The 20718-nt window shown below is 38.6% G+C and overlaps 2 protein-coding genes and 1 long non-coding RNA gene across 4 annotated transcripts in view; 1 reads left to right on the top strand and 2 right to left on the bottom strand.

Annotated features, from left to right (window-relative positions):
• Window positions 1-7084: 7084 nt before the first annotated feature.
• On the bottom strand, window positions 7085-17505 carry snap29 (synaptosome associated protein 29). Its single transcript, XM_057831444.1, has 6 exons — window positions 17401-17505; window positions 15827-16048; window positions 15543-15739; window positions 9095-9180; window positions 8915-9019; window positions 7085-8068 (listed from the first exon to the last, which is right to left on the bottom strand). The coding sequence occupies exons 2-6, from the start codon at window positions 16046-16048 to the stop codon at window positions 7908-7910; spliced, it is 771 nt and encodes a 256-aa protein (XP_057687427.1). The 5' UTR covers window positions 17401-17505; the 3' UTR covers window positions 7085-7907.
• On the bottom strand, window positions 9203-15518 carry LOC130913114 (uncharacterized). Its single transcript, XR_009062702.1, has 3 exons — window positions 13511-15518; window positions 13061-13192; window positions 9203-12953 (listed from the first exon to the last, which is right to left on the bottom strand). It is a non-coding gene; the product is annotated as an uncharacterized LOC130913114 (long non-coding RNA).
• A 179-nt stretch (window positions 17506-17684) lies between the features above and the next one.
• Window positions 17685-20718, top strand: part of pi4kab (phosphatidylinositol 4-kinase, catalytic, alpha b) — a 66846-nt gene continuing 63812 nt past the window's right edge. For both annotated transcript variants that reach the window (XM_057831441.1, XM_057831440.1), the window contains exon 1: window positions 17685-17874. In XM_057831441.1, the coding sequence (XP_057687424.1) occupies window positions 17776-17874 (99 nt within the window). In that variant the 5' untranslated portion in view covers window positions 17685-17775. The remainder of the gene's footprint in view (window positions 17875-20718) is intronic.

Here is a 20718-nt window from a genome sequence, read left to right as displayed (position 1 = left end):
ACTTAAATCCAGTTGTGTAGTGGTTTAAACGATGTGCTAATGCTAGCGAACGCATGCTAACTGTTTGTCATTTCTGTGTTAGCAGCCAATCATCGCTGATTTACGTTGATGCGAACCTGTTTGTTATTGGGGACGAAATTGATTTGTTTCATTTCTATTTTTAGTTTCAAGTGATGGTTGAATAAAGTCAGCAAATTATACCAACGTCTTCTGCATCGTCATTTGGGAGTTTAGCTAGCTGTATAGCCAGGACTGAGCCTTAGCGTCTCGGTGAGGACAGTGCAGTCTATTCCCTCCCGATGCAGTTATTTCCATCTCGCAATGACTGCAAGTCGCTTTGTTGTAATTTTTCCTCGTGAAGTGAAGACACACTTTCGAGCGTTCGAACCTACGTCATTGTCATTGTTATGTTTACGGCAGCAACGCTCGTGCTAAACTATCGTAACCTTTCATTTTCACCCTTTTTCCTGATGAACTGTAGCCAAACTTTGGAGCCGAGTGGTTTTTGGCGCCATGCTAGTTTGATGCGTCTGGACAACAAGACACGTCACGACGCAATATGCTCTTTAGGGATCGTTAAAGGGATCGTTAAGGCTTTTTCATTGTGATGTCGAGGCCTCGAAACACTCGAAACCGGTTCTGAATTGGAATCGGATTTCGATTCCCATCCCTAACTGTAAATATGTCGAAGAATGATGCTACTCTGTTAGCTCTTTGTTATGATAAGGAGGCTGCCACAATGGCTTTTTCCGTTCAAAATTCTTGTAAATAAATGCTTAAATCAATAAATTCTTTATAGATATGGACAGTCTCGATTCTTGGTTAAAAGCAAAAATCTGGCAGTTGGCAGTTATTTTACGTAAATATTGCGAGGTATGGAGCGGCTAGTTTCTCCCATTGATTTTTTTTACAACGTTTCAAAATGCATGCGTGGTACGAAAAATATAATAATTACCTTAAATCCTAGAACAAATCACTCCTGAGACAATCCTTCTTGTTAGTATGCGGTCCAGCTTTCGTACTTTTTAATTGTAAATCCGGCTTTGTGCTCAAAAGCATGTGCAGGAGTTTCACTCCCACCGACTTGTAACATGTGAAGCTGAGTTACACAGCCCCCCACGGGCAGGTGGAGGGCAGTGAATGAAGGAGTTTTCAGTTCAAGTATTTTGATGTCTATGTGAGTAGGAAGCAATACACTGGTCTGACATTGGTGCAAGCATGGTGTGTTCCCTTCCCATTCAGTGGGACCAAATTCTAAAGGATTCACAAATAAACTAACACCTCAGAAACCTTCACTGCAGTTGCATCATAAAGTTGTGTTTAAGCAGCCTCATCACAAGCCTTGAGGAAACAGCTGAGAAAATCCTCAAATGTGCTTGTTTTGGAACAGTTTTAGTTGCTAAATACAAGGATGGTGGTGACGGCCCTTTTGATTCCATACTAGAGAATCAAAATGACGGTCAGTGATCAGTTTATTTGTATAAAGCATGGTTGCCTTGGTTGCCTAACACTTTTAATAGGCAGAAGTGTGAATTTCTTTTCCACTTGAATCCTCTGAGTGCTTGTTTTTCACTAGTTTCATCCACTTGAACTTCACCTCACCTTTTCCTGCCGTCTTCCCTCCTCCAACTACACAACTGCTCTCAGTCAGCACAACTCTTTTCCATTCCAACATCAGCGCTGTCATCCCCCACTGTTCGTTCATGCCTTCCGAAGCAGCCCCGAGCCCCCCGCTGCCACTGCCGCTGCGGCTAACCCGCTCTCCAAAGGGCAGGAAGGCCCATCTCTGGCCTGGTGCCTGATGGGCTCCGACAACAGTGTGTTCTGGGATTAGGCCCCGTGAATGGGGGGCATTCCAGTATCGGCGGTCTTTGTCACAGGCGGCTCACTGTTTGCTTTTGACAAGACAGCTGTTCAAAGCCCTCCTGCCCTCCGCGCAGGCATGAAGGGAAGGGGGGGACATCCGTTTATTGCTTATGTTGGTGGTGGATGTGTGGGGGCAACTTCTATACCTGACGTTGCAACCTTAACCCTTTATAGGGCACTTATTTGATTTGTTGGCTGCCACTGACGGTACTAGACGTCGAATTAGGCGTCTAGTTCCATCCGTAGCACTGAAAGATGCGCATTCACGACCAATTCTCCCAGTTTAAATGAATTGGGCGTCGATTGTCAATGCCAGGGTACGTGTTATATACTATGGAAAACACAACAACCACAGAGTTTTTTGTTTTTATTGATTTTAATTATATACTTTTGGATTTTATTTGAAATTGTATTTTATTTATTCATTGAAATATTATACAAAAATAATAATTAATATCAAATTGTTTTGAAATAAACAATAATTCTAATTGAGACCTGGCTTCCAAATATGTCCGCATCACATTTTGGCTTATGTAAGTATGTAGTACTTGTATACCAGATGTTATTACTATGCCCTAGATGATCCAAAATGGGATGTCCGTGTATGTATACAACAGGTTGGAGTTATGTATTTTTTAAATAACCAAAAATAGTCACTTTCGATATTCACCGGGTCAGAAATTTTTCTTTGCGTCATGAATTTTTGTAAGTGTCAAACTTTTTCGTAGTGTCACCCGGTCAAAAAAATGCAAGAGTCAAAATTTTTTTTAAGTGTCAAATTTTTCTATTTGTCGAAAATGTTCACTTGGTGTCAAAAATAGTTACTTGCCAAAAAGAATGGTCAATATTTACAGTACAGGATGTGCCTATGCTTCTTTTGGAAGATGGCTACTTAATTTCATGTGCAAGCATGCGTTTGGGAAAGAGGGCAAGATGTATCGAGTAGTCATGAGCGCTGGTACTATTTAGCATCAATCAGCAGGCTTCTTTGCATTCCCTTCACGCGACGATATCTTCCTTAGTTACTTCAGGCCGGTTCGGAAGTAACCATATTGTCTTGAGCTTAAAGGGGAAGTTCAGAATTTTTGACATTAGGTTTAATCTTTGAGTTAGTGGGGGTTTCATTTATCAGATTGATTTCAACAAATTCCGTGCAGTTAGTTACAGCTCCGAAGTGGCTAAGCTAGCGCGAGTCAATGAGCTTGTTCTAGCATGCCAATAAAAAACAGCATACATATGCACGCATGAAAATTACTGATGACCCATGCAATCAATAGTGTTGGCTATGTTTTCAGGATGAAGTTATTAAAAGTTACTATTACATGTCAATAACTGCAGTAAGAACAACAACATTTGTAATCCAGTCGCGCTGCATAGTGGAGGGATATTTTTCCACCGGTGTGTTTATGCCGTAGCCAGCAGCAAGTATCCACAGTTTGTATTGTTCCTAGTTCTCCACAGGGAATTTGTGGAAACTCTCATTTTCCCATTTCTTTTGTCTGTTTCCACAGCCTCTAAATAAAGATTTCACTACGTAGCTGTTCTTCAGTCAAGACTCTGTATGCTGATGCTGCAATCGGGGAAGGAGGGAAATCAGAGTTTTCCAACTTCCGACCAGGCTAAATATCATTGGAACGTAACTCGAACTTGGGGGCCCTAGACGCGAAGTCGGAAAAAAAAATTAACCCGAATACACAAGTTGCTTCAATCAGACATCACTCGACAAAATGCGCTGCCCGTCGAAAAGCAGACCGTCAATAGTAAAACTAAAGAAGGCAGTTTAGAGTGTGGTCTATTTACCTTAGCCGTTGTTTTTCCTACATTATTTGATCGCTTACAAGAAGCCATGTCTTTTGATGGCCGAAATAAAAAACGTTTGGAATGCTTTGAGGTCGCAACTGCTACCATCCAAGTACGATAAATCCAACTTCCCACCTTCCTTGAATGCAGCATGAGCACTAGTGGCCGAAGCACTCCTTTCTATTGTAGTCGCATTACACATGTAAAAATATAGTCCCGCTGAATAAATGAATTACGGCAGTTTGGTGTGAGTCATTGTTTTGGCCAAATGGTTATTTTGAACAACGATCTGCATTTTGAATTTATTTGACTATCTGTTATTATCATTTTTTATTGGCATGCTAGGAAGGGACCATTGACTTGAACTAGCTTAGCCACTCCAGAGCCCTGAAATTAATAAATACCTAAAAAAGTGCATGGAATTTGTTGAAATACTCTCCACCGACTAATTTAACCCCCGCTAACTCGAAGATTAAGCCTAATGTCAAAAATTCTGAACTTCCGCTTTAAGGACCCTCCTGTAATCGGTGCCCCAGTCTTCCACCCTGTGTTGCCTCCCATCCTCTGTAAGGTTCTATATGGTGTTTAGCAAAGACTTAACCGTAATTAAACAGTCATTCTAATGAAGGCTTGCAGTACACCGTTGCCAGCTGCTTCTTACACACAAGAATGATAATGAATAGACGTACGCATGAAGTCTGAACACAACATACCACAGCCAGTTAACTACACGCACGTACACACGATGCGTGACGATCCTTTAGAAGTGAACTTTTACCGGGCTGTATGTAAATCATTGTCTTCTTGTTCATTTGTCATTGACTTTTTAAGTAAATGGGACATCCCAGAAATGGAGGAAATTTTCCTGGCGTTTCGTTATTCCTTTCAGGGACAGTGGTCACTACAGATGACATCTACAGTATTCAAATGTTATCATTGGCTTAGGTCACAGCCACAAGTCACATAGTATGTGTTGAGGTAGTTAGTAAAAGAGGGAAATTGATATTGAAAACTACTTTCTCTTCTAGCCTCTTCCAGTTAAAATGAATTAGACGTCTATTGCCATCAATGTCAACCAAAGAGTTAAGCTATGCGAGGCCACAAAAGATTTATAAAGTAAATAACAAAAATAAATAAACAAACCAATAAAATTCTCATGGAAAAAAACACACAGGCCACACTTATTTGAATATCCGTCTTTAGTCCTCTTATTTTCAAATTTATTGTAATTTATTTATTTATTTTTAATTTTTAATTTTAATAATTATTAATCATGGCTTTTGAAATAAATGTCTTTTTTTAAATTAACTTTTAAAATAATAATAATAATAATTGTTTTTTACACCCCAAAAATTGATACTTTAATGAATTAATTATTTCACTAAAATATATAATTGAAAAAAAAAATGTATATATGTACAGGTAGTCCCCAGGTCACGAACGGCTTCCATTCCTCACTCGCGACGCAACCCGAATTTCCACGTAAATCGGAATCAACCCATAAGTACCCCTAAATAAATCACAAAATAACTATCCATGTTATGTTACATGTACAGTTAGGAGCATAAGTATTTGCACCCCTTGTGATTTTGCAAGTTCACCCACTTAGAAAATAGATAGAGGTCTGAAATTCCAATGATGGATTTCCACCCATAGAGACATAATCTAAAAAAAATCCAGAAATCACATTCTATGATTTTTTAAATACAATCTATTTGTAATTTACTGTAGTTCATAAGTATTTGTACCCCTGTGAATTAGCAATAATTATGACACTCAAAGAGTTGTCAGTCTACCTTTAAAAAAAGGCCCCCTTTACCCCATGAGTAACCACCCACCCACCCCCCTTTTGAGCTCAATATTGTCACCTGTGCACCCCACAGTCAGTCATAATCCATCTGCTACCATGGGCAAGACCAGAGAGCTTTCGAAAGACAACAGAGAAAAAAATTTCTGAGCTCCACAAAGCTGGAAAAGGCTATGACACAATTGGAAAGCCGCTTGGTGAGAATAAATCAACAGTTGCAGCAGTTGTTAGAAAAAGGAAAAGGCTAAACATGACTTATAATTTACCTCCAACTGGGGCTCCATGTAAAATCTCTCCTTGTGGGGCATCACTCATGATGAGAAAAGTGAGGGCTCACCTTAGAACTACACGGCAGAGGCTGGTTAATGACCTAAAGAGAGCTGGATGCACACATTCAAAGATTACTGTCAGTAGAACACTACGGTACAATGATTTAAAATCATGCATTGCTCAGAAGGTTCTCCTGTTGAAGCTAGTGTATGTGAAGGCCTGTCTGAAGTTTGCCAGGGACCATCTGAATGATCCAGAGACCAAGGTAGAACTTTTGGGTGCAAACATTACTTTTAGTGTGTGGAGAAAAAAGGATGAGTACAATCCCAAGAACACCATCTCCACTGTGGGGTAGTACAGTATATGGGTAAAAACGTCATGCTTTGGCGCTGCTTATTGGCAAAGAGGACAGGACGAATGTACTGAATAAATCACATGATGAATGGTAGAATATATTGTCGGATTTTGAGCCACAACCTCCTTCCCTCAGAGACTTAAAGATGAGTCGGGCTGGATCGTCCAACATGACAATGATCCGAAGCGCACAGCCACTCCTCAATCCAATTGAAAATCTTTGGATGGAGCTGAAACTTCGTGTTTCTCAATGACAGCCCCGAAACCTGACAGATTTAGAGAAGATTTGTGTGGAGGAATGGGCAAAAATACCTGTTTCCATGTGAAAACCTGGTGAAGAACAACAGAAAGCCTCTGACCTCTGTAATTGCAAACAAAGGCTTCTGCACTAAATATTAGCACTGATTTTCTCAGGGGTACAAATACTTATGAACCCCAGTAAATTTCAAATATTGAAAAATCATACAATGTGAGTTGTAGATTATTATAAGATTATGTCTCTATAAGTGGAAATGCATCTATTATAGACATTTCAGACCTCTACCTATTTTCTAAGTGGGCGAACTTGCAAAATCACAAGGGGTGCAAAAACTTCTGCTCCTCACTTTAATATACGTCATAACAACATAATGTAAAAAGAAAATAACAAATGATTCATGCACACATGAATTTCTTGTGTTAACTTATGATGCCCTGAGGAAGAATAAAAACGTCTCCAGTAACAATACTGAAATAGGGTAAATAATTAGCAAAATGACCCCCCCCATGATCATCTTTCAAATACAATGCACAACTTTATTCAAGATATTCCAAACGCAATGTCCCCCCCTTGTGGTGGTTTACCTACTGCTCCATTTATTTAAATTGACAGAAAAAGTATCAAAAAGTTTGGTGAACTAGGACAAGACACACTATGGCTCAAACTTGAACAAACCAAACACCAACCATGACAGAAAGATGAAAATTCATTTGAAGTCACATAATACAGAGGGTATTCCTTCACCTTTAATGTCATACTCAATGATTCCAGGTCATTGACATTACATTACATACATTAGCCGCTCATTATTACAACACTATGACATTCAAAGTGATCTGAATCCAAAAAAGGCTCAGTAATGAGTAAACATTTGGGGGCAGGAAGCAGAAAGATCAAAGTGCTTACTGGATATGAAAAAAAAAAAAAAAAAAAAAAAAAAAAAAAAAAAAACACCATCAGGTGAATATATAGAATACTAAGGCAGCATGTTTGTTTACAAAGTACATGTTTGGAAGCACAGGTGAATCCCAAAACAGTTTTATTTTGGTAGTTCAATTAAAAAAGTCAAACTAATACAATTATTATAACATTAACTGAAACGCTTTTCAGATAGCAAATTTCTACGTAAGATGTAGATAAAAATTCATTTGATTTCTTATGTAATATTATAAATTCTTTGTGTTTTTGTGAAGATATGATCAGCCGAATGGGGGAAATGATCAACTATTTCAATGTGTGTAGTTAATACGTTTTATTTGGTAGAATTTGAACTACTCAAATTCTAATTCATTGGGATTCACTTGTATTAATGAAAGCAAATAGTCAAGTCTTCCCTTTAATGCACACAAATATGGTAGAATGTGTGCCAGTGGCTGACTGTAAGGGTATTAAAAAAAAAATACAAGATTTATACACACCTAACAAGATTTATACACACCTAAAAAATAAGCGCAGAACAAAAATGGAGAGTTTATATTTAATTGGGCTTGGATGGAAATCATATGACAACTTGTTGGCTGTATGTGAGGTCCAAAGCCCAAAGATTTAGTTTTATTTAAGCCTTTTCATCTGTTGGTTTGTATTACTGATCTTGGAGTCCATCTTGTCTACTTTGTTGAGCAGGGAATTGATGGAGTCGTCCTGGCTATCAATCTCAGATTGGAGACCCAAACCGAGGTTCTTCAGGCGGCTTAAGCCGTCTGCCATTTCATCTAGACAAAGTAAAAGACCAACATGGCACAGACTGTAAAACAACTGAACGGTATGGATGTTAAATCACCAATTTCATGGAGATACAATATGATGTCGATAAGAGATGGATACACTTGAACTCAGGTTATGATGCACCTTGATAAACCATAAAAAAATGTTTAAAAGAAAATACTATGTCTTTAAAAAAAGAGACAGACAACCTGTGCTGCCACCTGCTGTCACCACTATTGTCGTCCAACATGTCTCATTCCTCCCAGCATCCACTGCGGCGCTACCGATGTAAATAACCTTCAAACTTCATGTTCTGTGCTAATTATTTCTTCAGTTACTGTTGCAGTTGTTTTTTAATAGCTAGTTATGCTATTTAGTTTGTTATGTGATAATTTTAGTGTCATTTTGCAATCGTGAGTTTGAATGACCTTTGATTTAATCATATGCTATTACTTATTGTGTTATTTGTTGTGAAGTGGGTACAAATCTGTTCTTCTGTACACACATTATTTAGGAAAACCGAACCATTGTGCCCCATGGGCGCTACAAAATGTCTCATGGCTACTTGTAGTTAAGTTGCAATATGGCCAAAATAAAGTTATGGAATATATTGCTTACAGTATGCGACAGTGCATTAAGTCAATGTGTTGCGATCAATTTTCTTCAAACTCAATGCGTATTGTGACGTCTTGTATCGCGATATCTCATCAAATGAGACCGTCTCAAATTGAACGTTGATATTTGCCGATATTACAAAATCTGCCACGATTCAATTCAAGGGCCTTCAATAAATTGTGCACATTCAACACAATGGGGATCACTGTATATTGCTGTACATTGAGCATGTACTCTACCTAAATTGTTGTCCAAGGTCTGGTGAGCTTGTCGAAGGTATTTGTTCTGAGGATATCCGTTCTGTGCGGCAGAGCTGCCGTCGACGGTTGCCATGGCCCCGAACCCTAAAAAAACAGACGTTACAACACACTTCAAGTTGTAACTTTAATGTACTGTTAAGTCCAGACACCACACAATACCTTCTGTTTGCAGTTTTCTTAGGTTAGGATGGCTTGCTTGGTACTTGTCTTCTTGCCCCCTACTGGTGGACAAGGCATTCTCTAATCTGAAAATAGAGAAAAAAACCCCACTATTCATTAAGGCAATCATGTTTCAGAGCCATTAGCAGGGCCGGCCCAGCTTATACGCAGACTATGCAGCTGCTTAGGGCCCCTGACCACTAGGGGGTCCCCAATCTGGCAATTGTTTAATTTATATTTATTTTGTTTACTACAGTTTGCTTTATTTGACTTTTGTGAGTTTTGATACTTGATTACAAGCTTAAACAAATAAAAGTTCTTCCTTAACTTCTTTCTTTCCTCTTTTATAAAAAGGTTTGGCGCTATCTACTGTAAGTACTGACAATCATTTGGGGTGAGAAATTTGAAGTATGCAGTGCAACAAAATCTGATTAATATACAAAATATGGACGTATGGGTAGAGCTGGGCGGTAAACTGAAAATTTACCGTCACCGAAATTCTTCACGATGACCGACGTAATTTTGACTATGTCGGTAAATTAATAAAACAAGAAAATAGTCTTTTCATCCCGCTTTGACTCTGTGTTGTTCGTCTATGTTCATTCCCCTTTAAGAAAGCAGTCAATGTACTTACGTAGGGAGTCACGTGATCATCAGGAAGCCAATCAAACAGAAGCCCGGTAAGCTAACGCTAGCAGCTAACGCTACAAGCAAAACGTGATGGAGTGTGGCTTAAGGGAGGTTTGCCAAACTTTCACCCGACATTTAGTAGACTCTTGGTGGCATCCAGACGGGCTTTCACCCGCTGCCCTCCCTTGTTCTCACAATTTCCGGAGATGGTGCTTTCAGTGCTTTCTACTGGTAGCCAGGCCACAGGCTAACGCTAGCGGCTAACGCTAGCGGCTAACGCTAGCGGCCGTTAGCGGCTAACGCTACAAATGAACGTGATGGAGTCGGATAGTGGCTCTAACCTTGTCGAAACGGCTGAACTTAAGGAGTGGATTGGGCATGGACTGCATCTAGCAATTACTGTGTCGCATTATTTTGTATCTGACTGTGTGTGATTTCTCTAATAGCTTTTGTGATGGTAAAGCATTCAGCATAAAGCACAATCCAACGGTGAAACTTATAATATGAACGAGAAATGGCCCCAGCTATTTTTCTGTATGTGCTTAATTCTGTGTCATTATTGCTATCATAAAATCTTAAGTGTTTCATTTGCAGAAGATCAATATAGCTTTAATGTGTGTCTGTCTGTCTGCCTGTTTTGGGGTTCATGTATGCGTACATTTATTAAAAAATGCACTGGGGGTAAAAAAAAAAACCCTGAAACCATAAAGTAAACACTTGTATTGAATAATTATGTCACAGCAGCCATTACTATAAATTGTCTTTTTGAAGTGTACTATTCAAGCTGCAAGTCATTTGTGTTACAATGACATGTTTGCACAGGCACATTGATTTTGACAATGTACATTGTTCAAGCCATACACGCTGTTATAAATGCTCATACTTGAATTCTTATTGTTTACAACACATTTTTATAAACTTAATGTTTAGACCGCATGTACAATTGTTAAATATATCAAATTGAATGCTGGTAACTAAATCAACAAGAAACTGTTAATCTGTATTTCATGCACTGATTCAGATTTTCAAATTATATAACAGTGCGCTTGGGCGACTTTATCGTCATCGAGGTAAATCTGCTCAATTTATCGTGATACGTGTTTAAGGCCATATTGCCCATCCCTACGTATGGGTTGGATTGCATGTATGGGTTTCACAGTACACTGTGACGAAATGGTGGGCCAAAAATATGGGCCCCTTTGCATTATTTTGCTTAGGGCCCCCAAATGGCCTGGGTTTCCCCCCAGAAAACCGGCAAGGCCTGGTGGTAGAGAAGCCCACTGGAAACCCACATCCAGAACAAATAAATATGTAGACAGGAATTTTGAAATTATGACTATCGTGTTAAAGACTAAGGTCGACTGATATTTGTCAGTTTTTTTCAAGACCGGCCGATACAAGATGATAATTGTTAAGTTCACTGTTTGGATGGGTTTTCTTATCAAGGTTGACCAATATATTGTCCGCCCAATATATTGAGACGATATTTGGACTTTTTTCAAGATCAGCCTATATAATAGGAGAACTGTTATGTTCACTGTTTGAGTGACGACATTTGTTATTTTGCACCACCTAGTGGCCAGTGTTATAAAAGGAAGTATCAGAAGGAGAATTTTAACTTCGAATACATTATATAGTACAGTGATCCCTCGCGCTACGAAATTTGCAGTTTTAGTTATTTGCAGATTTTTGAAGTACAGTACAAGGCTCTCCGACATCTTTGCATTGTGCCATCTTCATCATCATCATCATCCATCAAGGAAGGCGCCGCTGCAATCTAAGTGTAATTTTATTTAAAAAAATGTTTCGATATATGCATGTATACATGTACAAATCATTGTTTTCTTTTACATATATCTTATTTATATCATAATCGTCACATTTGCAGTGCTTAAAAACCATTTATAAAAATGTACATATATGTAAACAGCGGATTTTACTTAGCGGATTTTCGATTTTTGTGGGGGGTTGGGGGAGTGGTCCACATTAGCCGTGAAAAACGAGGCATCGCTATAAACATTTATATAATGAGTGTTTCGATTGCCTGTCATAATCATTTTGAAAAAAAAAAGTAGATTGGTCTAAAATATCATCTTTCAAAATTGGTTTTAGACATTAGCAATCGGCGGAATTTTATTTATAATATTGGTATCGGCCTTTTAAAATCCCATATCGCTCGACTTCTAGTCATGGTAAGCCATAACAATACTTCAACGTAAAGTGTTGGAAAAATGCTCTTGAAACATAGTCTTAAAAGATAATCAAAACTACAATTGAAATACTTAAATCCTAGTTAAACTGAACCCTTTCAGAGACAGTGGTCACTACAGTGGACACTACAGCCATTCAAAAGTTGCCACCTAAGATCTTTAACCCTTTATGGGGCAAGTGACTACTTTAAGACATTAAAAATCTTAAATATTAGCAATTACGAATATGAACATATTTTTAAAATCATCGATTGTTACTGATTTTTAACAAATATTTATAATCATGAATTTATAAATAGATATAATGTTAATAAAAACAAATTAATTACCGTAAAAATAAAGATACATATAATAATAAAAATACACATTGGCTCTAGCCCAAAGTAGCACTATAAAGTTTTTTTTTTTCCTCGATAGGCTCCATTGAACTCATTGCATGCCATTGATGGTGATAAGACATCCAATTTATATAAACTGGGAGGACCGGCTGTGACTGCTCATCTTTTATTGCCATTGCCGTCACTAGACGCCCCTCTCAGTCAAAATGAATTGGACACCTGGTGCCGTCAATGACAAACAGTGAGTTAAATGAATACCCTGTAAGGAGAGAGAAAATAAAAATCATGATTCGTGCACTAAAGAGTTAGAACAATCCATTTCTGGTCGCTTTTAAAAGTTAAATAAATCAACTTCAGGGTTTCCCCTAGGATTTTTTGAAGCTGTGGTGGTGGTGGACTGCGTCGGAGTCGGACAACCCCATCATGTTGTGCCGCGGCGAATTTGTTTCGTATCATGACAAATAAGAATTTTTAAAATTGTTTTTTAATTTTATTATTTATTTTTTTCAAGAACCATAACAAAGATCTATTTGCAAAGTTTGCATCCTGCCTGGGAACACTTGATTTTCCTGGACTTAAAAAAAAAAAAAAAGGGGGGGGGTCGGCAATAGGTGATCCATTTATTAGTCAATGTGAGGCATGCTACAAGATGGTCCACCTGTTCCTCAAGTCTGTCTTTACCTACACAGGAATTAGAAAAAAATTAGATCTAGGAAATGAAAACACTCAAGCATCTCAAATGTACATTGTGCAGTTCAGTACAATGTACAGTTGACCAAATGTCTTACTCAGGTCATTGAAGAAAAATCTCACAGTTCACTGTTGAGATGGTAACTGTCAACGCAATGGCGGACGGTTGCTGTCAGCAGCACTCCCCATTCATCAGTCTGTGGTGCCATCATGCTGACCTGGTCCATATTCTGAAACACATTCAATGGATTACCCATTTGGATTTAAATTAAATATGTTAAATTTACATTAGCCAATCCAACTTCAGTTCAAACTGAAGTGTCTTTGTGGGAGTTACTTTTCTGATTGTTAGTACACATTCATATAATGATTTGTTTCAATGAGATTAAAAATACTTCTTTAAATGCCATCTGTTTTTTTTTTTTTTTTTTTTCGATAAGCATTATGCCAGGTTATAGAAAATGAACCTTTTTCAATATCACAATTTAAGATAAAATAATACAAATATGATTATTAAAAATGATTGGTGCACGATTCTAAACACTCACCTTGATTTTTGTGGTACAGCCACAGCTTGAACTTTGCCATTTTTGTCCATGTTGGGTCCAGCTAGATTTCCTGTTTGGTTTTTTTGCTTACTTCTCCTACCCTGGACTCTGCGCCATCCTGATCTGCCTCTCTATGTGCTATCTGGTCTCATTCAGTTCTTGAAAACCTTATCTCAACATTAGAATACTACGCTTGCCATAACCATTTGGTTATTTCTAGTCCTCTGAACATGAGAGCCAATACATTCGCAAATGAAGAGCACCTGAGAGCATGAGCCCTCCGGTACGTTCCGAAATATTTACTTAGCCTCTGACGCTCATTAAATATTTCTGAACATGACGGTCTAAATCATCAAACAATAATCGTCACTTTGTTAGCAGACCCTATTCCTCAGGAACTTTTCTCTTTCCAAAATACTGTACATCAATAACAACGAGTGACGTCAGCGCCGAACAAATGCTATGCTAGGAGTAGGACGCGACCGATTCGTATCAAAAACATGCCATAATGAACTTAAACGTTACGTCAATGTCAGTATATTAAGGTCATTTTCACAGTTTTAAACCAGAAGTACATTCATTAACTTCAAATGCCTTTCTGTGTTTCGTCTCCCGATTTCCATTTCTGCGCCGAGCCGACGTACCAGCCGCAAGCTTTCAATAGAAATGATACGCTTTTCAAAATAAAGCATGTAAAGGAACAATTTGTATTTTACATGCTATTTCAGACGACTTATGGTAAATCGTGTGTACAAATGAGCTTCATATATTCATTTAGAAGTCATGTTAAATTATACTAATTAAAAATTAGAATGGATCTTTAAATCTTAAAAAAAAAAAAAAAAAAAAGAATCGCATTTGCAAGGCGTGGTGGCTTTTATTTTGGTGTGGCGGCCCGCCACGATAAATCCTATGTAGGGGAAACGCTGAACTTAAAGCGACACTAGGGAACTTTCAGTTTTGGTCGATTTTAGCGGCACAGGTGGACAAAAGCGGTAGTGTTTTGCCTTAAGGAAGACTGCATTTCCCATGAAGACTAGCGCACAGTATCATAAAATCCTGATGTCCCAATTGGCTGCAGTTGGATTGAATGACATTTTTGTTTCCAGCGGTTGTGTGAAGGATGAAGAGTGATGAGGTAATGAATCCAATTGTGGCTACACAATATCATATGACGATGTTGAAAATAAGAAACGTTTGATTTTGTACCGTATTGTACTGGTAGTGGTCACGGCAGAGAATGAAATCCAGGCCAATGTTTATTCTTGAGTGTCCTTTTATCCTGGTAACCTCCCTTTTACTTTTTTTGTCTTCTTGGACAAAAAAACTCTCTTTTGTTGCTCCGCCATCCTTGCACAATTTGCGCAAAAGCGTTTGCATCAACTTCGTCTTTATAAACAATGGGGAAAGGGAGAAGTAACGTATGCCGGAAAACAGTCAGCATATTTGTAGTTTTTTTGTATGGCAGGCTTCCTGCCACCCTCCTCCAAGTTAATCAGTGAAAGCAGTAAAAGCGATACAGACCCCCTCAGGCCATGATAGAGGTGTCATTCACCTAGTTGTGTGTCGAGCTATCACAAATGTTATGAAGATATTTTATAAAGGTTGTACACTAGTACCCTAGTGTTGCTATAAATAAAAAAATGCAAAATGCAAACATGGCCGAAAATTGCTGAAGAAGGACGTTGTGCAGTGTGACCTCTTTAACATTTTTTTCTGTACATGGTCCAGGTTGGATCAGTGCAAATAGTCTAATCACGTAACGTAGATTAACAAATGTGTACCTACTTAAACTGTCAGGAGAAAAGTGAAAACAGAATACTCACCCTGCTCATAGCTGAGAAATTTCTCTCGCTATACTACAAAGGAATTTATTGTCTATCGATATAAATGGTAGCAGATAAGCCAATACTTATAAATAAAAACATTTTATGAACCTGATTCAAACCCTCTGAAAATGACATGATCAGGCACGATTTTCGATCATGTGATCGGATCAGGGACCCCCCAAATATTTTATGAAGGTTGTTACCTTTCATTGGCCCGGTAGGGTTTAGGCTCCTCTGGCGGAGGTTTGGGTTGCTCAGGTTTGCCCTTGAAGTAGCTGACCAGGCCGCCCCAAACACTCTTGATGCTGTTGATGTGCTTCTGGCTGGTCTTCAGGTCCTCATCCATATTGTCCAACATTTTGTCTGTTCTTTTTAAAACATCCCCCTGACGCATCAGCTCCTACACAAAGAACAGTGAGGACTTGTGGATCATGACGCTGTAACATTCTACATGTCAGGGGCAAATTCGATTTGCGCGGCATTTTACCTCTGCCGTTTCCACACCCATTTTCTCAGACTCGTAGATCAGGCCGACGGAACGGTAACTGCTGTCGACCGCAGACTGAGCTGTGCGCATCACTTCCTGCTGAAGGTAGCGCTGTCTCCTCTCTGCGTCGCTCAGTCCGCCGACGCCGTCCGTATCCGCAGGCTGGAAGCTCTCGTCATCGTCATCATCTGCAAATGGGTTGTGGGACTTTGGGTAGGCCATCTGACGGTAAACACAGCACACGTTTCATAACTTAATGGTACATTTAGTGTTTTTCAGCATTTTTGCTGCCTCTGACATTCAACAGCATAGTGTTTCCCAACCTTTGTTGACATATTTCATATTTGAAAAATCTCAAACCACACCACCAAACAAAGATGGCAGAATATGTAAATGAGAAATTCATTACCTCATATGATCTCATCTCACTTCATGCACAAAAATGAACCCTTTCACTACTGGATATCTATTCAAAAGTTATCATTAGCTGAAATGGTAGTTATTGAAAGAAAGAAATTTATCCATCAATGGCAATGGATGGCCAATGCATTTCAAGTGTGAGGGGCTGGATTAAGCACCTTCCAGATAAATTGGATTGGATGTCTATTACCGTCAATAGCAGCCAAAGAGTTAAAAATATGTAAGGTCACCAGAGATAGACAGAAAAAAAAAAAACAGTAAAATAAATAATAATAATACCTTATAACTTATTTCTTTTATTTACCCCAACCCCCCAATGTATAATGTATTTTTAAGTTATATATTATTTTTTAATTTGTTTAACTTTTACTTTATTTAGATTTATTTTTACTAATGGCTTTTTCTTAAATATGCGTTTTGTATTTACACACACACATTTTTTTTTTTTTTTTTTTACAAAGTGGATCATTTAATTAACTTATTCATTTCACCAAATATATTGTCCTGTGGGTCCCTGGGCCCCAAGTTTGAGACCCCGATTGCTACATGGAGGTAAAAAATTTAAGAAAACAAAATCATAATTCGTGCATGAAATGATAAATTGTGTTGCATGTCACTATATGTCGCTTACATAGAAAGACGAAAAATTATTAATTTGCTGTAAATAACTTTTTTGACCAACTGATTGAGAGTAAATATTTTTTCTCATTGCACATCAGATAATCTCTCACCTCAATTACAGCAATAGATGAACAAATATTAAACGTTTTTTTTTTTTTTTTACATATGAATAAAGTAAACAAATGCACAGTACGTGCCGATTTGAAAATTGGCGCCCCTCCCCGATAAAAGCACGACGTGATATTAACTACATTCCAACAATGAACACATGAAAAGAAAATTTCTGTGTAAATTGGCAATACAATCCCTCCGTTAGGTTAAAACAAACTTTACATCACTTGTCAATTCATCAAATCACCTAACTATGCTAACGTATAAACAAACATATTAGTTGCTTAGCGAAACTACTGACAATCACACTGAAAGGTCAAAACTTGCGATGTTTAAGAATGACACATTTTTCCCATAAAGAAAAGATTACGTCTTCAACAAACCATAAAAACAGACGAAAAGTAGTTATTAAACGTACAAACCTTCGCCCGATGTATTAGCTGTTGTTGCTAGCGGTCAGCTGACTGTCTGTCACTAAACACTTCCTGTCTGACGTCACCAAATAGCCAGCACCCGGATGTTACTATTGCGCGACAAAAACGCATTAAAATTTACAAAGAAAACTTTAGTAAGAAATATATACATATATATGTTGAATTAAAAAGAAATTAAAATACAATGTTTTCACGGTAAACGTAAGTATTCTGAAGACATTAAAATAAATAAAAAATGTCCCTCCTGATTGCCCGTACTGCGGCTTCCAGAAGCGCCAGCGGGCAGCTGCCGTTTCTCGCTCTCGCTTTCACTCGCTTGTTTCCCCTCCGCGCCGCGCAGAGTCAGCGGATGTGGAGGTAAACATGTCGGTGACAGGAGGTGGCCACAGAGGCTTTTATTTCAATACAGTCTTGTCACTGGCACGCTCTTTGGCCGTCCACCAACCCGCACCGGCCGAAAAGGTAAGCCGCGGCAACGGGTTTCGGTAAAATTGTCTGTGTAAACAAGAGCAACAGGGCAAAGATAAAGAAGGTCTGCTTCCGCACTGGCAGCGGCGTCTTCTTATTTGACGGCTGTCGGATTGTAGAATTTCGCCAGGTATTGCTTGAGGTCTATCTTCTTCGTTGTGTAGAATGACAGTTTAGTTTGGTGTTACACCATAGAGAAGGAATAAATAGTCCGCAATCTTGGTTTGAGGTAACCGTGTGACTGGTACCTATATCTGATTTAATTCGCTTTTAAGGTTATTATCGCTACAGTTTAAAAAAAAGCAGAGTTGATTGTGCGTGTTCGATATTATCTGCCTGTATCGTTGGACATATCTAAAGAGTTAAAACTCAGGCGTACTAAGTACCCGCTTCCTGCCCCCCCCCAAAAAATACACCTAAAAATATTGACTGTATCATGAAATGATATAATCACAATTTACTCATATTGTTTACATGGCTCTGTGAAAAAACTATTCTATGCTGTTTGAATGACAACAGGTCGTCAAAGGTTAATTGCTCCACCTGCCATCTAGTGGAAGAACAAACCATTGCCAATCACTATACTAGTCATTCTCAAAAATTAGCATATTGTGATAAAGTTCATTATTTTCTGTAATGTACTGATAAACATTAGACTTTCATATATTTTAGATTGATTACACACAATTGAAATAGTTCAAGCCTTTTATTGTTTTAATATTGATGATTTTGGCAAAAAAGGGATTTTTGTTTTTTCTTGACTATCTCCAAAAATTAGCATATCTCATCCGACAATACAAAAAAGTGTTTTTTGACAAAAAAAAGTCAACCTTCAATTAATCATATCAGCTATGCAATCAATACTTGGTCGGGAATCCTTTTGCAGAAATGACTGCTTCAATGCGGCAGGGCATGGAGGCAATCAGCCTGTGGTACTGCTGAGGTGTTATGGAGGCCCAGGATTCTTCGATAGCGGCCTTTCAGCTCATCCACAGTGTTAGGTCTGGTGTCGCTCAACTTCCTCTTCACAATATCCCACATATTCTCTATGGGGTTCAGGTCAGGAGAGTTAGCAGGCCAATTGAGCACATTAATGCCATGGTCAGTAAACAATTTACCAGTGGTTTTGGCACTGTGAGCCGGTGCCAGGTCGTGGTGAAAAATAAAATCTTCATCTCCATAAAGCTTTTCAGCAGATGGAAGCATGAAGGGCTCCAAAATCTCCTGATAGCTTGCTGCATTGACCCTGCTCTTGATAAAACACAGTAGACCAGCACCAGTAGCTGACATGGCACCCCAGACCATCACTGACTGTGGGTAATTGACACTGGACTTCAGGCATTTTGGCATTTCCTTCTCCCCAGTCTACCTCCAAACTCTGGCACCTTGATTTCCGAATGACATGCAAAATTTGCTTTGATCTGAAAAAAGTACTTTGGACCACTGCGCAACAGTCCAGTGCTGCTTCTCTGTAGCCCAGGTCAGGTGCTTCTGCCGCTGTTTTACACACGCCTGTGCACGGTGGCTCTGGATGTTTCTACTCCAGATTCAGTCCACTGTTTAGGCAGGTCCCCCAAGGTCTGGAATCGGCCCTTCTCCACAGTCTTTCTCAGGGTGCAGTCACCTCTTCTGGTTGTGCAGCGTTTGCCTTGATACAGCACTCTGGGAACAGCCTATTCGCTCAGAAATTTCTTTCTGTGTGTTAGCCTCTTGCTTGAGGGTGTCAAAGATGGCCTTGTGGACAGCAGTCAGGTCGGCAGTTTTCCCCATGATTGCGGTTTTGAGTAATGAACCAGGCAGGGAGTTTTTAAGAGCCTCAGGAATCTTTCGCAGGGGTTTCGAGTTAATTCGTTGATTCAGAAGATTAGGTTAGTAGCTTCTTTAGATTACCTTTTCATGATATGCTAATTTTTGAGATAGGGATTTTTGGGTTTTCTTGACTTTTTTGCCAAAACCATCAATATTAAAACAATAAAAGGCTTGAACGACTTCAGTTGTGTGAAATGAATCTAAAATATATGAAAGTCTAATGTTTATCAGTACATTACTGAAAATAATGAACTTTATCACAATATGCTGATTTTTGAGAAGGACTAATATGTAGTTGGCATAGAATGAACAAAGATACATCATTTGTATTATATAAATGATCATTTTCCTACTGATTAAATGAAATGGAATAATCTATATGGGCCATTTCTCAATGCACACTAAAATATGGTCGTGAATAATTTCTGTAAAAAAAATATATATATACTTTAGCACCACAGCATTAACCTTTTATAGGGTGAGTGACCATTTTTGGTAGTTTAACGAAACGTAAGTCCATAAAGTGTGCAAAGCTACAAGAGGCCTACATGACCAAAAAATGTGATGTCCACATATGCGGATGCCAGGTCTCAATTAGAATTACAGTAGGCTGTATATATGGCGGAAAACACTCAGGTGACTTGAAGTTCCACTTTGAGACCCCCAATTTGGCCAAATTTCAAAATTGTCCGATATGCATGTGTGATACATCATTGGAAAGCTTAAAATCTCAATTTTCTGGGGGAAGAAAAAATTTGAACAGGAGGGCATTTAAAAAAAAGTTTTTTAAACAGCAAAACCCTATCTGGAGGTGAGAACACATGAGGACAGAATTACAGACGCCATGACTTTAACAAGATATTATCGCGTACTTAACTTGTTCGATCCAAAAACTCCATGTAGCATGTATCACTGAGTGTCAAGACACAGCTGTGAATGGCCACAGCTGGATTTTTGGGGGATTTTATGGGTGAAACGTGGAAATATAACAAGGGTCACGACGCAGAAATCGCAGACATCAAGGAGTGG

The sequence above is a fragment of the Corythoichthys intestinalis genome, chromosome 3 (genome assembly GCF_030265065.1).
Source record: "Corythoichthys intestinalis isolate RoL2023-P3 chromosome 3, ASM3026506v1, whole genome shotgun sequence".
Classification (NCBI taxonomy): Eukaryota; Metazoa; Chordata; class Actinopteri; order Syngnathiformes; family Syngnathidae; genus Corythoichthys; species Corythoichthys intestinalis.
The sequence above is the reverse complement of the archived record's forward strand: the minus strand, read 5'-3'. Positions and strand labels throughout refer to the sequence as shown.